Source organism: Leuciscus leuciscus (genome assembly GCF_965113295.1).
Source record: "Leuciscus leuciscus genome assembly, chromosome: 8".
In the NCBI taxonomy this organism is placed as follows: domain Eukaryota; kingdom Metazoa; phylum Chordata; class Actinopteri; order Cypriniformes; family Leuciscidae; genus Leuciscus; species Leuciscus leuciscus.
Genome location: NC_138732.1, coordinates 26,746,075 through 26,760,007, shown reverse-complemented (window position 1 = coordinate 26,760,007; position 13,933 = coordinate 26,746,075). Strand labels below are relative to the sequence as shown.

At 38.1% G+C, this 13,933-nt stretch overlaps 2 protein-coding genes across 2 annotated transcripts; both read right to left on the bottom strand.

Annotated features, from left to right (window-relative positions):
* Positions 1-831: 831 nt before the first annotated feature.
* ran (RAN, member RAS oncogene family) lies at positions 832-5,784 on the bottom strand. Its single transcript, XM_082177771.1, has 7 exons — positions 5,702-5,784; positions 5,053-5,123; positions 2,347-2,431; positions 2,101-2,226; positions 1,826-2,013; positions 1,296-1,466; positions 832-1,212 (listed from the first exon to the last, which is right to left on the bottom strand). The coding sequence occupies exons 2-7, from the start codon at positions 5,083-5,085 to the stop codon at positions 1,168-1,170; spliced, it is 648 nt and encodes a 215-aa protein (XP_082033897.1). The 5' UTR covers positions 5,086-5,123; positions 5,702-5,784; the 3' UTR covers positions 832-1,167.
* Positions 5,785-7,313: 1,529 nt separating this feature from the next.
* ndufs8b (NADH:ubiquinone oxidoreductase core subunit S8b) lies at positions 7,314-13,880 on the bottom strand. The gene is made up of 7 exons (XM_082177770.1): positions 12,230-13,880; positions 11,652-11,695; positions 11,462-11,527; positions 11,282-11,371; positions 8,562-8,734; positions 8,347-8,475; positions 7,314-8,080 (listed from the first exon to the last, which is right to left on the bottom strand). Exons 2-7 carry the CDS (start codon positions 11,692-11,694, stop codon positions 7,949-7,951), a joined length of 633 nt encoding a protein of 210 aa, XP_082033896.1. The 5' UTR covers position 11,695; positions 12,230-13,880; the 3' UTR covers positions 7,314-7,948.
* Positions 13,881-13,933: the final 53 nt, after the last annotated feature.

Genomic DNA, 13,933 nt, shown 5'->3' with positions numbered 1-13,933 from the left:
ATTTATCATGGAATATACACAAATGTCATGAACCAATCTATATCAAATGTTTGTATAATTAAAAGCATTTCATTAAAAAAAAAAAGTGCCTAAATTGATTTCGGCCTGTCTCCTATCAGTCTTGACCTTCCTGACTGTATGCAACCATTTTAACCATCATAATTTTAACATTAAAGGCAATTCAAATCTTATATATCAAATCATGTCTGATTAACTTGGAATTTTAATTTAACATTTATTGCATTTTAAGGTTAAACACTTTTTTTCTTTTAACATTTGGTGAAAAAAAATTCCATTATATCCTTTATGCTGTTAGGATGTGATATCCTTTATGTAACTTTTCTGCTAGACAAGCCCATTTCATGTTTAGTGGCATAGCATTCATTTAAATACGAGTAACTATTCCAATAGCACAAAAATGACAAACTTCTTACAAGGAAATCCCATAATTACTTCACATTAAGAACAGATATGAAAGTGACATGCCTTGGTGTAAAACAGACCTTAAACTAGATGCATGCGGTTTTATTTGACAATGGATCTATCTTGGACTCGGCAGCAATTCACAATCCACTGCATAACTCACAGCATTTAAACATCACAACCAGTGACCAGAAACATGCCATTTTAGACCTTTCCAGCATTATGATGCAACTTTGTCTGCGCAAACCCAGAGAAACATCCAGAGCCATGTATCCTGAAACATGCTTTACATGTAAAACAAAGGATTGACCATTTCCTCAGTCAACAAAATTGTTTACAAGTAGTCCACTATAGTTAAATCATTTGCTTTAATAGTTATTTTGTTCGTAAGAAAAGACCAAGCAAGGATTATTATATCGAGAATGTTTTTATTCCAAGAATTCCTCTAAGTGCTTAGAGCTTTACATAGAGAAGTAAGCACTGGGACACTCGACCTGCTCACACCGTTGAGTGAGCGAGTGTGTCAGTGTAGGCATGTCTGCATGTGTGTGTCTGGTGGTAACAGTTAGCATGTCTACAATGAAATGAACCACACAATTTACTCAAATTCAAAACACAAAACAAACCAAAAGTTGAAAAATAAAAATATTCTGCGCTGGGTTTACAGTAAAAGGGGCAGGGAGAGGAACCGTCACTGGAAAATCCCAGTGACATTGCCATAAGGAGGTCAGAGGGGTTAACAGGTTAAAGGTCGTCATCTTCATCTGGGAGAGCTGTTTCTGATGCCACCTGGAAGAAACACAAACATTACAGATTAAACACTTTTTTGGGGGAGCAGAAGTAACTGACGGGTCACCTGAGTGTACACTTACTTTCAAGTCATGCTCATACTGTGCAGCAAGTGATGGGTCCATAGCAATTTCAGGTGGTGCAAGGGCTGGCATCTCAACAAACTCCAGATTAGGATCTCCAATCAGTTTCCGTGCAAGCCACAGGAAGGGCTTCTCAAAGTTATAATTACTCTTGGCAGAGATGTCATAGTACTGAGAAAAGGAAGAATCTCATTAACGGTCTATAACAGCCTGACATGCAGTCTTTACTACAGCACTCTTGACCACAGGGGAAACGTGAACGTGATATTTTCTTCCACATTGTGACACATCTGAGTGGAACTCATTAGGCTAGGGATTTGGGTTTTGGGGAAAGGGGAGGGTTTAAGCGACTAAATGATTGGAGAAGTCCTGCATATGCGTCACCAGAGAGACATTGTAATTAAACATTACAAACTCGGAATTGTTTTAATGATATGGGCATGGATGAATCGTTTACAAAAACACGCATTTAGAGCACAGATAGGGCGAATTATTTCATGCCGACTTTGAGTTCAAAAGGTTCACTGTACCTGTAGATTCTTCTTACGATGGAAAACAATACTCTTTGCTTTGACCTTCCTGTCCTTGATGTCCACTTTGTTACCGCACAGCACTATGGGAATGTTCTCGCACACACGCACCAAGTCACGATGCCAGTTGGGTACGTTTTTATAGGTCACTCGAGAAGTTACATCAAACATGATGATTGCACACTGAGCTATAGAGAGAGATACAGATGCACGTTAAACCAGTGCTGTACAGTAAAAGTGGCTGAAAAGTGTATATATGGTAAACAGCAACACACCCTGGATGTAGTATCCATCTCTCAGGCCTCCGAACTTCTCTTGTCCGGCTGTGTCCCATACGTTATATTTGATGGCTCCTCTGTTGGTGTGGAAGACCAGGGGATGTACCTCAACTCCAAGTGTGGCTAAGACGACACAAAGAAACATGTAAGATCTGCCCATCGCACCAAAGCCACACATTCCTCAAGAATAGTTGCGTTGAGATGCCACAATAATGAAATGAGCCAAGACTCCAAAAGACTTACCAACATATTTCTTTTCAAACTCCCCAGTCAAATGTCTCTTCACAAAGGTGGTTTTCCCCGTGCCTCCATCTCCTACCAGAACCAGCTGTGGATGGGAAAGAGTTTGCATGAGTGACCAACACTTTAAACAAACGGAATTACAGTAGTTGACATGACAAAACAATAGGGCTGGGAGAGAAAAATATATTCCAGAATCGATATTAATACAAATTAAATTAGTTTATTTTTGTCCTTGCTTATAGAAAGGTTGGCAGAAATTAGCCACTTGTTCCAACAGAGAATGAAATGATATCTATGAGTGTAAAGCGACTTAATATCCCTTTCAAGTGGACGCGTGTGAAAGCGACGTGAGAATGAATGCACTGAAGACCTTGTGCTACTCATATGCTGAGAGAAAGATAAGACGGCTGCAAAAATAATCTTTAAAAGACTAATCTCAATTCAAACACTCAAGCGATCTGCCAATTCATCTATTAAACCGTTGAGAAAATCATATAGCAACATTCAAATCTGTGTCGCCGCTGACCCAGCGTCACTAAACGGCTTCACAAACTTTAACCTCACAGTACCATCATTTCTGTGATACAATAGTTCAGTGGTTCCCAAACCAGTCCTGGAATACCCCCAACACTGCACAATTTCTTTGTCTCCCTAATCAAACACACCCGATTCAACTCATCAGGTTAATGAGCTGATGAGTTGAATCAGGTGTTTGATTAGGGAGACAAAGAAATTGTGCAGTGTTGGGGGTCCTCCAGGACTGGTTTGGGAACCACTGCAATAGTTAATTATCATAGAAGTACTGGGATAAAAGTTAAGTTAAAATGTAAACAGTGATGTCTATGGTAGAGATCAAAATAAAGTAAATCAGCTTTTGATAGAAACTTGCCGCTAAAAATAACGCATTTGTCGATTACATTGTTTCGCCACTAGGTGGCAACAAGTGACTTAAATGTATTTGTTATTGAATCATTTATTCGAGAGTATGTAGTACAGTATGACGCTTCTGAAATAGAACTCAGAAATATGTGACGAATTGTTTTAGTAAATGACTTGTACATGTACAGTCGGTATAAGTGTTAAGACTAAACTTTTCCCCATGGTCTACTGCAATACATCGCAATATCGAATCGCAATACTTGGTAGAACCACAATATCGAATCGGGATATAGGTGTATCGTCCCAGCCCAACAAAACAGTGGCAGCAGGGAGACATAAGATATGAAACCATTTCAGACAATTCAAGGTTTTAATTAAGTGCTTTTGTGAGCTTAATTGAAAAACACAGAATACTGGTACTCCTATAGCATGACATTTATTTAGGTTACTGGAAAAGGCCATACAGTGATTTACCCCTTCAGTCATCTGTGGCCACAATTTGGTGGAGAATTTGAAGGGCCCTGAGGCCTTGATGCATTTTATTAAAAGATGTCAACTACAAATGAATATTCACTGTCTTGCTTACATGTAAACATTTTAAATGGCTGGAGAAAAATCACATGACCAAAGATTATAAGTGGATCAGGGGCCTGTTCTTTAAATGTGGATTACTCCGTTATCTGGATTTTACGGTTGATTTGACATGATCCAGGATTGTTGGGTTCTTCGAAGATTATCCTGGAGTTGCCGTCATGGCAACAATTCTGTGAACTCAAACAGGATTTGATTGCATCTTTTTAAGTGAGGGCGTTCTTACAAGAGTACCTGATTGAACCAGGGACAGTAATTTAAATTAATGATAATGTTGTGTAGTCTATCACACTTTAGAGACCGCAAGTTTTACACAATGATTTATTCTTAAGAGAAGTACTACATTATAATTTTATTTAAGTCTTACACACATAAAGTAGTTAGTCTGAGCCATGCATTAACTTGAACAGCGACAGCTATTTTATGGGAGTGGCTTGATGCAGCAATACAATTGTCCATAAACTGTTGCATATATAATTTTCAAAATATTAGTTAAAATATCAGTGGTCACATTTGTGAAAAACTAGAGCCCTATATTGAATAAAGTAACTGATTAACTTGCATTAGATAGATAAGATTTAAAAGTATTGAATGTATATTTTGTTTTATTTATTATTGGTTTATAAATCTACCTTGCACAACAGTTGCCTGGTAGTTAAATGTTTTAATTAAACCATGACTCTGACGGGTCTATTTAAAAAAAAAAAAAAACTATTTTAAGGTGTCTTTGTTACACTAATTGTATATTTAAGTACTAATATTAATAAATAATTACTAACATTATTAAGTACTATATATAATTAATGTAGTAAGTTGCATGTAACTCTGCATACAACTATGCGTACTTTATAATTATTACTATAGTAACTGCATGTAACAATGACACTGCAAAATAAAAGTGTTACCCCAAAAAAGTGTTACATTGCACTATAACATGTAACAAGACAAAGAAACTGGAATTTAAAGGGTAAACCAATATATACAAATATTCTCCTTGTGTTTTCCTGTTAATTTTAATCTATTTGTTTTTAAACGTACTATATTTTTAACCGTTTTCCTGATGAATGCACCATCATTCGGGGTCTCGAGGCGGTTCTCACGCTTATCTCTGCACTCGTTATCAGGAACAAGTCTGCTAATTTACATCCAAACAGTTAAACTCATTATTGTGCTAACAAGCGAACAATTAAAACCCTTGATTATTGTAACTTATTTTAGTTTTAGAGTCAGCATTACCTTAAACTGAACTTGTGGCTCGTTCTCTGCCATGGTTGTTTGTGTGTGTTGGTCTTTGTGCTGCAGTCACTCTGCGGGAGAGATGGCGGGACGGTTAGTCACATCACACAAAAGGCCGCAACAATCAAAAATAAACAACAGTTACACAAAACTACTGGAAACAAAGAGCGTATAAAACTCAAAACAAACAACCGCGTTCATAAACGAACAACTACCGCGTCTGAATAAAAGGATGCGCGCGAACACACGAGGCCGCTGCTACTGGAGCCTGAACTTCAGTCGCAGCCTGAAGGCCTCAAACAGGCCCATCAATTTGGAAATCAAAATATAGCGCATTAAAGATTGTGAAAATTAACGACAATCGGTTAAATTTACAAGAGAGTGGACCGAAGCAAGTGTTGTTCACGCGACTACAACAGCCCGCCAGCATCGCGCGCTGCCAACAACTCACGATGGCGCTACGACACAGATGAGCCATGATGAAACACTCACAACTCCACATCAGCGGCGAATAAAAGCGATCTGAGCGACTTTAGATCACCTTAGCAAACGTATAAAGACTTTCGGGTGTGTTTTGTTTTCGGCGAAAACAAAAACGTCTCGTTGAAATGAGTTTGTGATGAGACGAGCAGCGTCGTTCCGCACTCACCGGTGTTGAAGTGATCGAGGAAGAGAGCAAATGGCTGCGCCCGCGCGGGATTCAGCGTGGCTCACATAAACGCTTCCGCCCCTACCACGTGACTCTCTGCTGCCGCGGGACAACTGCGCCACCTAGTGAAACGGCAGTTGAGATAGTCTTTTCTCCCCTGTTGAGACGTTTACCCGAGTGATACGGCTTGCTTTTGTCCCTGGGGAATTGATTGGAAGTTTGTGGGCTGCTATTGGTCGATCTCGTGTGAGTGACAGATTGTCCCGCCCTCGCGCCAGTAAACACGTCATCAGAGAAGAGTAGAGAAGATGCTCGTACAATCTCGAGTAGGTACTTATTTTGAATAAGTAATTACTTCACAACCACTATGTTCTATCTATATAGTATGAATGCGTGGATGCCTATGATATGAATATAATAGGGACGTACTACATTCTTCGTCATGTTGTCATTATCATGTTACCTTACCAGCATCACTGCCATTGACAAATCCTCTCCCGTGTCCTCATGGGATAGTAAAGTGTATGCACAATTATATGCACAATTCAGAATCTCGCTGGAAGAAGTAGGTCATCCGGGTACTTTTAGCCTTCTCTTTTATCAGTAGGCTACTGTGAATTCGGACATACTTCTTTTGTTACATACTGTTTTTCGCCTACTATATAGTAGGGAAGTATGCGATTTCGGGTGCAGCCAAGATATGCTGCAAGGAGGTGGGGAGGTTATTATGATTAAAGATTACGAGGACAGATTTTTTTTTAAATGTGCATGATAAATCATTTATAATAAATACTGCAATATTCCATACATTTCATAAGACTTTAAAACAGATCATATGATACACATATGGTGGCTGATTTAATGAAATACTTCAGCTACTGAGTAAACAAACAATATTCAATGTGTTACATGAACAATAAGGTGAAAGACCAGAATAAATATACTGTGTGTGAAATATATAAACAGTATGTTAATATGTATGTTAAAATATTATGGGTGTATATATTTATATATATATACAGTTTATACAACAATGTAAGTTGAATATTATACTGTTACTGTTACTATTACTATTAAAGTAAAAATAGCTGACAGTAGTAATATTTGTAATCGGAATGTGGTAAATAGTTAAATTAGTAGCATTATGTTAAGAAATACACCATATTTTATTGTATTTATATAATTTCAATCAATTTATCAGAATAAACAAATATGTGAATGTCCTACAAACATTTAGAGACAAACATGCTTAATATGTGAACCTGATAATAACCTAGTAAGTTTGAATGACACTGATTGATTTGATCTGTTAGTAATCTGACTCAAGACACTCAGCATCATGTTTTTATTTGTGTAATTAAAAAATCACGGGCTGATTTGAGCTATGAATCGTGAACCCTCTTCAGCATCTCCCTAAATACTCAGACCAAGACTCTTTTCAAATGTAAACATGAGTTCACACTTCACGGTGGGAATTTGCATTAATCACCGTCCCAGACTTACTGTGGACAGAGGTTGATTTGCATGAGGGCACAGGCACACCCACAGCAGTTAACAAGATATCTCTAAACTCTCCAGAGGGAAAGAGATGTAGATTAGGATGACACTGAGGTGAGACTTGCTTCTCGAATGGTGATGCTAATTTCACAAGAGAGAGTTCAGATGTTCATATCCTGAAACGTCCTTTGTCTTCTCTGGGAGTGCTCGTTCCCCAACCAGACTGCCCGGCAAGTCTTACCTAGTAAGTTTGAATGCACTGGTCGATTTGGGCTTTTATATTATACTATAGATAATATAGAATAATAATCTACAAGTAACAATAATACATAATAATACAAAATAATACACTTTATATATAAAATATAAATAGCTAACAGCAATACTATTTATAATGCAAATGTGGTAAATGGTTACATTATTAAAAGAAATACACCATATTTTTTTTTTTTTTTTTATTTATATCATTAAATCACTTTATCTGAGAATAAACAAATATGTGAATTTCCTGTAAACATTCACATGCGTAAAATATCTGCCCCTGAGAACAACCTATTATGTTTGATGCACTGCTTTAAAATGAACATATAGATGAACATTCATTGTGCGTTATGTTTTGTGCGTTTAGACAGCAAATATATGAATACTTTTTGTGGTTCTATACAAAGTGTAATTTTTAGTTTCAGTAGATGATGCTAATGAACTGATGTCGTCTGCCGTTTGTGTTTCTGTTAGCAGGATGTTATTTGTTCATCTGTACAGGTAATCTGCCTGAATGTTAGCTGCAATCTCAGCCTCCCATCGGTCTCCATTATTCAGCAGTTTCTCTTTATTATACAGCAGTTCTTCATGAGTCTCAGTCGCATACTCAAAATTAGGGCCCTGGCACAAAAAGAAAGGCAAAATGTTTTTATCAGTGTATAATATGAACTGTTTTGGACTAAATAACCTTCAGTGATCAGTTAAGTATATCAGTGTACCCAGACAGCAACATAGTGCCGGCCCAGATCCGGCCCACATCTGGTACGCGTTGAATCCACATGTACCAGATGTGGGCCGACACTATGTTGTCTCTGGGTAACGTGTCTACACCGGACGAGACAAACCGTTGGAAGTCAATTTGTCCCTGATGTAATATATGCGTGTACCTCTACGATTGCGTCCACAGGACAGGCTTCCTGGCAGAATCCACAGTAGATGCATTTGGTCATGTCAATGTCATAGCGAGTTGTTCTTCGGCTGCCATCTGCACGGGTCTCTGCCTCTATTGTGATGGCCTACAGGAGATAAAAGCACTGCTAACACACAGCCGGTACAGGTAATCACAGATGAGGAACATGCATGTGTGTGTGTGTGTATATACCTGGGCAGGACAGACAGCCTCACACAGTTTGCACGCAATGCAGCGCTCCTCTCCGTTTGGATACCTGCGCAGCGCATGCTCGCCACGGAAGCGGGGAGAGAGAGGGCCTTTCTCAAATGGGTAATTGATAGTAGCTGGTTCTCTAAACAAATAACTCATGGTCATGCCCAATCCTGCCATACAGACACAGAATATAATAATCATTTTATTATTATGTATTTGAACAACACAACTTTATATACTGCAAAATCTCAGCATGCAAGTCCACATGCAAAAAAGTACCATATACAAGAAAAAAAAAAAGTTAAAGTGCCCCTATTATGCAATTTTAAAGGTTCCTAATTTTGTTTTGGAGGTCTCCTACAATAGGTTTATAATAAAAACTTTCATTTTCTCATAATATTGTAGCATCAGTTCTTTTTTCACAGTGTCTAAAACGGTTTGGTAAAGGATTCAGTCTCTCCAAACCCATCCTTTCCGAGAGTCTGCTCTGCTCTGATTGGTGAGATGGTTTAGTCTGTTGTGATTGGTCTACTCTGCTCTGATTGGTCAGATGGCCCAGTCTGTTGTGATTGGTCTACTCTGCTCTGATTGGTCAGATGGCCCAGTCTGTTGTGATTGGTCTACTCTGCTCTGATTGGTCAGATGGCCCAGTCTGTTGTGATTGGTCTACTCTGCTCTGATTGGTCAGATGGCCCAGTCTGTTGTGATTGGTCTACTCTATTCTGATTGGTCAGATGGCCCAGTCTGTTGTGATTGGTCTACTCTGCTCTGATTGGTCAGATGGCCCAGTCTGTTGTGATTGGTCTACTCTGCTCTGTTTGGTCAGATGGTTTAGTCTGTTGTGATCAGTCTACTCTGCTCTGATTGGTCAGATGGCCCAGTCTGTTGTGATTGGTCTACTCTGCTCTGTTTGGTCAGATGGTTTAGTCTGTTGTGATTGGTCTACTCTGCTCTGATTGGTCAGATGGCCCAGTCTGTTGTGATTGGTCTACTCTGCTCTGTTTGGTCAGATGGTTTAGTCTGTTGTGATTGGTCTACTCTGCTCTGATTGGTCAGATGGCCCAGTCTGTTGTGATCGGTCTACTCTGCTCTGATTGGTCAGATGGCCCAGTCTGTTGTGATCGGTCTACTCTGCTCTGATTGGTCAGATGGCCCAGTCTTTTGTGATTGGTCTACTCTGCTCTGATTGGTCAGATGGCCCAGTCTGTTGTTATTGGTCTACTCTGCTCTGATTGGTCAGATGGCCCAGTCTTTTGTGATCGGTCTACTCTACTCTGATTGGTCAGATGGCCCAGTCTGTTGTGATTGGTCTACTCTGCTCTGATTGGTCAGATGGCCCAGTCTGTTGTGATCAGTCTACTCAACTCTGATTGGTCAGATGGTTTAGTCTGTTGTAGTGTTGTCAAAAGACCCGGTACTTCGGTACCAAGTCGGTACTCATTTTTTTTAAAACGTCACGGTACCAGGTTTTCTCAAACCCGGTACTTGATGCGCGTGCATGCCCGAAGCGCGTGCAGTTGCGTCCTCTTCATAAAAGCGCTGATGGCGATTGGCGGTGCTGCTGCTGATGTGGTGCTGATGTTTTTGCGCGTGCAGATACGTTATTTCAAATGGCGCGCGGCAAGCGCGCTCATAATAGAAGCGGCGCGCTCGCTTTTCCATGTGCGTTCATGGATGCATAGCAACGACAGACGCCACGGGAGTACAAACGCTTGTGCGAACTGCGCTCTCCATGACGACGAGGAAGTGTGACATAGGCCTATTAATTGATTTCTAGCCCTTGCATTAGCTTTACTACTAGATATATTTATGGAGATGAGAAATAAAAAGCCGTCATTAATATCAGTCCGTCAGAAAAGCAGTTCTAGTCTTATTCTTGGCTGGATAACTCTTAGCAGGTTTAAAAAGCCCTTTTAAAGTTAAATATGAATACAGTTTTGGATTAAATAAAAGTATAGTCAAGTCAAATAAAACATATTTTATCTCCTGTATAGTTTGGTAATGCTACAATAAGATACCATTCATTAACATCACTTAATGCGTTATCTAACATAACACATTGAGTGAACAATATATTTTTACAACATTAATTAATGTTTGTGAATGTTATTTAATACAAAACACTTGATTGGTCATGTTTGTTCACTTCATTCATTGTGCATTAAATAATGTTAACAGAAATAATGTTAACTTTTAATTTAAAAAAAGTATTTTTAAATTAACCCCTAAAGGAGAATAATTGCGACAGTATATAACTATTGTTTTTTTTGTTAGGTCATTTTATCTAATGTTATCTAACAAATGGAATCTTATTGTAAAGTGTTTTTAATACTACAGTTTCCATCTTTGTGATATACACTTTAATATAATTATGTAAATTTAATCTAAATTAAGCTTTGGTACCGAAATTGGTACCGAGAACCGTGGATTTTCACTGGTATCGGTACCGAATACTGAAATTTTGGTACCGTGACAACACTAGTCTGTTGTGATTGGTCTATCGCTTACAGTGCATGTCGGAAACAAAATGCCTATTACCATATCTGAATTTCAGCTCTGGATCTTCCTCAGCACTTGATACACTGTAATATAAACAGTAACGATGGCGTCGGTTTTACTGTATCAGTTCAAGCGCAAGTCCTCATCCTTTTCGAAGTCCATGCAAAGTTGATTTGCTTAATAGGGGCACTTTTTAAACAAGCATTATACACACAAACCCCTGAAAAGTTCGGTCCACAGCAGTGTTTGTGCTGCACGGTCTGTGATGGACTTCATGTCGGTAGGTAACTCTTCAGCATTCACATATTCTACAGAAAGACAGAGAGATGCATTGTAGGACACATTGTAGGATTGTGTGTTTAGGGTGTGAAAATGTATACGTGTGTGTATGATCTCACTATAGCCTCCCCTGTAGACAGTAAGGCTGAAGGGACGGACTGGTCCAAGCCTGACTGCGAAAGTGCCTTAATGAAATTAAACATAATTTTGCTTCAGTATGAGAATCAAACTATTCCACTATGGCAAAATCTCACAGTTCAAGGTCAAATTATCATTTTCTGACTGCTACATCGTATCAAATAAACTCACTTGTGCGGCATGAGGAATATATTATGCGCAATGTCATCTTCATCCTAATCAGCCAAAGAGACATAAACAGTTATGACAGTGGTGCAAATATAGGCTTCTACCCCTTATATTGAGATTGAAACACACGGGCTGTATGCCAAATGAACAGATTTGCGTTATAAGCCAGCTGGTAATCTCCTTTCCCAATCTGTCAGACCTTAGAAAATAACTTCTTTCATACAAGTAAATTATTGTTTAACAAATGCCTTTCGTAAACACATCCACTTGTGTTTATGGCTAATCGTGTCATCTGTTTGGTTTATTCCATTTAAATTATCATGATGATATTTAGACAGCAAGCAGTCTAAATAAAAAGCAAGCAGTTTTATTTTTGTTATAAGTTTTTTTTTTAGCTATTGTTTTTATTTATGTATTTATTTTTTACCATTCCTTTAGTTTACACATTTAAACCCTAGTGTCCCCGCAGACTGTCCGTGGTCGTCTAGCGTTAAACTGCATGAAACAATGTAACTCCATTGATTTCCTAAATTATTCGGAAATATAGGCCTATATTTATAGTTGTTGCGTGTTTAACTCACCGGGATGCTTCCTTCAGTCGGTCGGTCGGTGATCAGAGGATCTTGAGCTTTCAGTCAAGAAGAGCCGGTTGGTCACGTGGTGTTCCTTTACCGGCAGCGTGACGGACAAGAGAGATTTCCTTTTGAGAGTGTCATACCGCATATGAATGGAACCGGTGAGATATAGGCCTATATTTAAATGTTATTGTATTGTATTTATTTGACCTTTTTTGTTAATGTTTACAGTCATTAGGCTTCTGATTGGTCAATACAGCTTTTTTTCTTTTTTTTTAAACCTCTTCAAATAACAAACAGGCATTATCATTGTTAAACACAGCTGCAATTAACCCAAGCAGCATACATTGAAAAGAAAAATATTAACAAGAAATAACCTACATAAATATATAAAAACAAATGATAACAATTAAATTAAACTTTAAGTCACCATGAAATCAAAATGGACGATAGGCTACTTGTTTTTTATGGAATATTACAGTGTTTATTATAAATTATTTATCCTTTTTATTTAGGCCTGTATGCCCTCGTAATCCCTCCCTCTTGCAGTGACATCTCTTTTCTTCTCTGATGATGTGTTTACTGGCGTGAGGGCGGGACAACCTGTCACTCATATCAGATCGACCAATAGCAAACCACAAACCATCCAATCAATTCCCCGTGGACAAAATCAAGTCCTGCCCTACATTTGCTCTTGTTCTAGATGCTTTTTCACTCAGATATATGTCACAACGGGGAAGAAAAGATTAGAGAGTTTTAAGGCACTCTTCTTTTTCAGTTGTTTTAAAGATTGAAATAAAATTTTCATTTTTTAACGCATTTTTTAAAACTTGGGGCAACTTTAACAAATCCACATTTGTGTAAATAAAACTTACCCATAATCAAAATATTATTACACAAAAATTCAACATCTATGTTTTGTGGTTAATAGAGCTTTCTAGCTGCGCTTAATCACAAAATACCTGTTCATCATATTACTGTGCAGATCATTATTTTTGTACATTTCATTCACAATTTAATGTAATTTTTTTACAAACTAGCTGCCTAACTTTGACAATAAAGGTACGGTCACCTTTACTGTTTTTTCAACAAATTTTCACTGGTGAAATCCATTGATTTCATAAGAATCCCCACAATTTGGAATTTTGCACGAGGGTGCAGATTTCGCAACAAGTTGGTCACATGATTTGAAAGAGACTTCTGTGTGAGCTGTGCTTCATACATCGCTACACTATTGACAATAAACAATGAACCTTTTTCCCGTGAAATTTCTCCAAAATGTCACTAATGTGATGTGACACCACTTTGGCCCAGTTCGCCATAACACCTGCTGAGTTGTGAAATTGTTATCTATAAGGGGTTTGAGGAAGAATTTTAAGTTTTGTATGAAACATTTCTTCTTTTTTTAATCTATTTATTTTTAAAGTGGCATGAGTCATTTGGAATATATCTTTTTTTTTTAAAACAATGACAGATTATCAGAAAGTGTCCCCCTTTATCTGCCTTCTAGTGCTGTAGAGTGTCAAATACATATTTAAAAGTATTCAATGTAGTCTCTCAATAAATATGAGGTTAGAATAGTTGTACATGAAGTATGGCATCATCACATCGCAGTGCACTAGTGAAACTGCACTCTCACTTCCTCATGATGGTTAACACAAGAAATCACTGGCCAATTGGATTTTCATAATAAAGAAAGATCCAACCTGC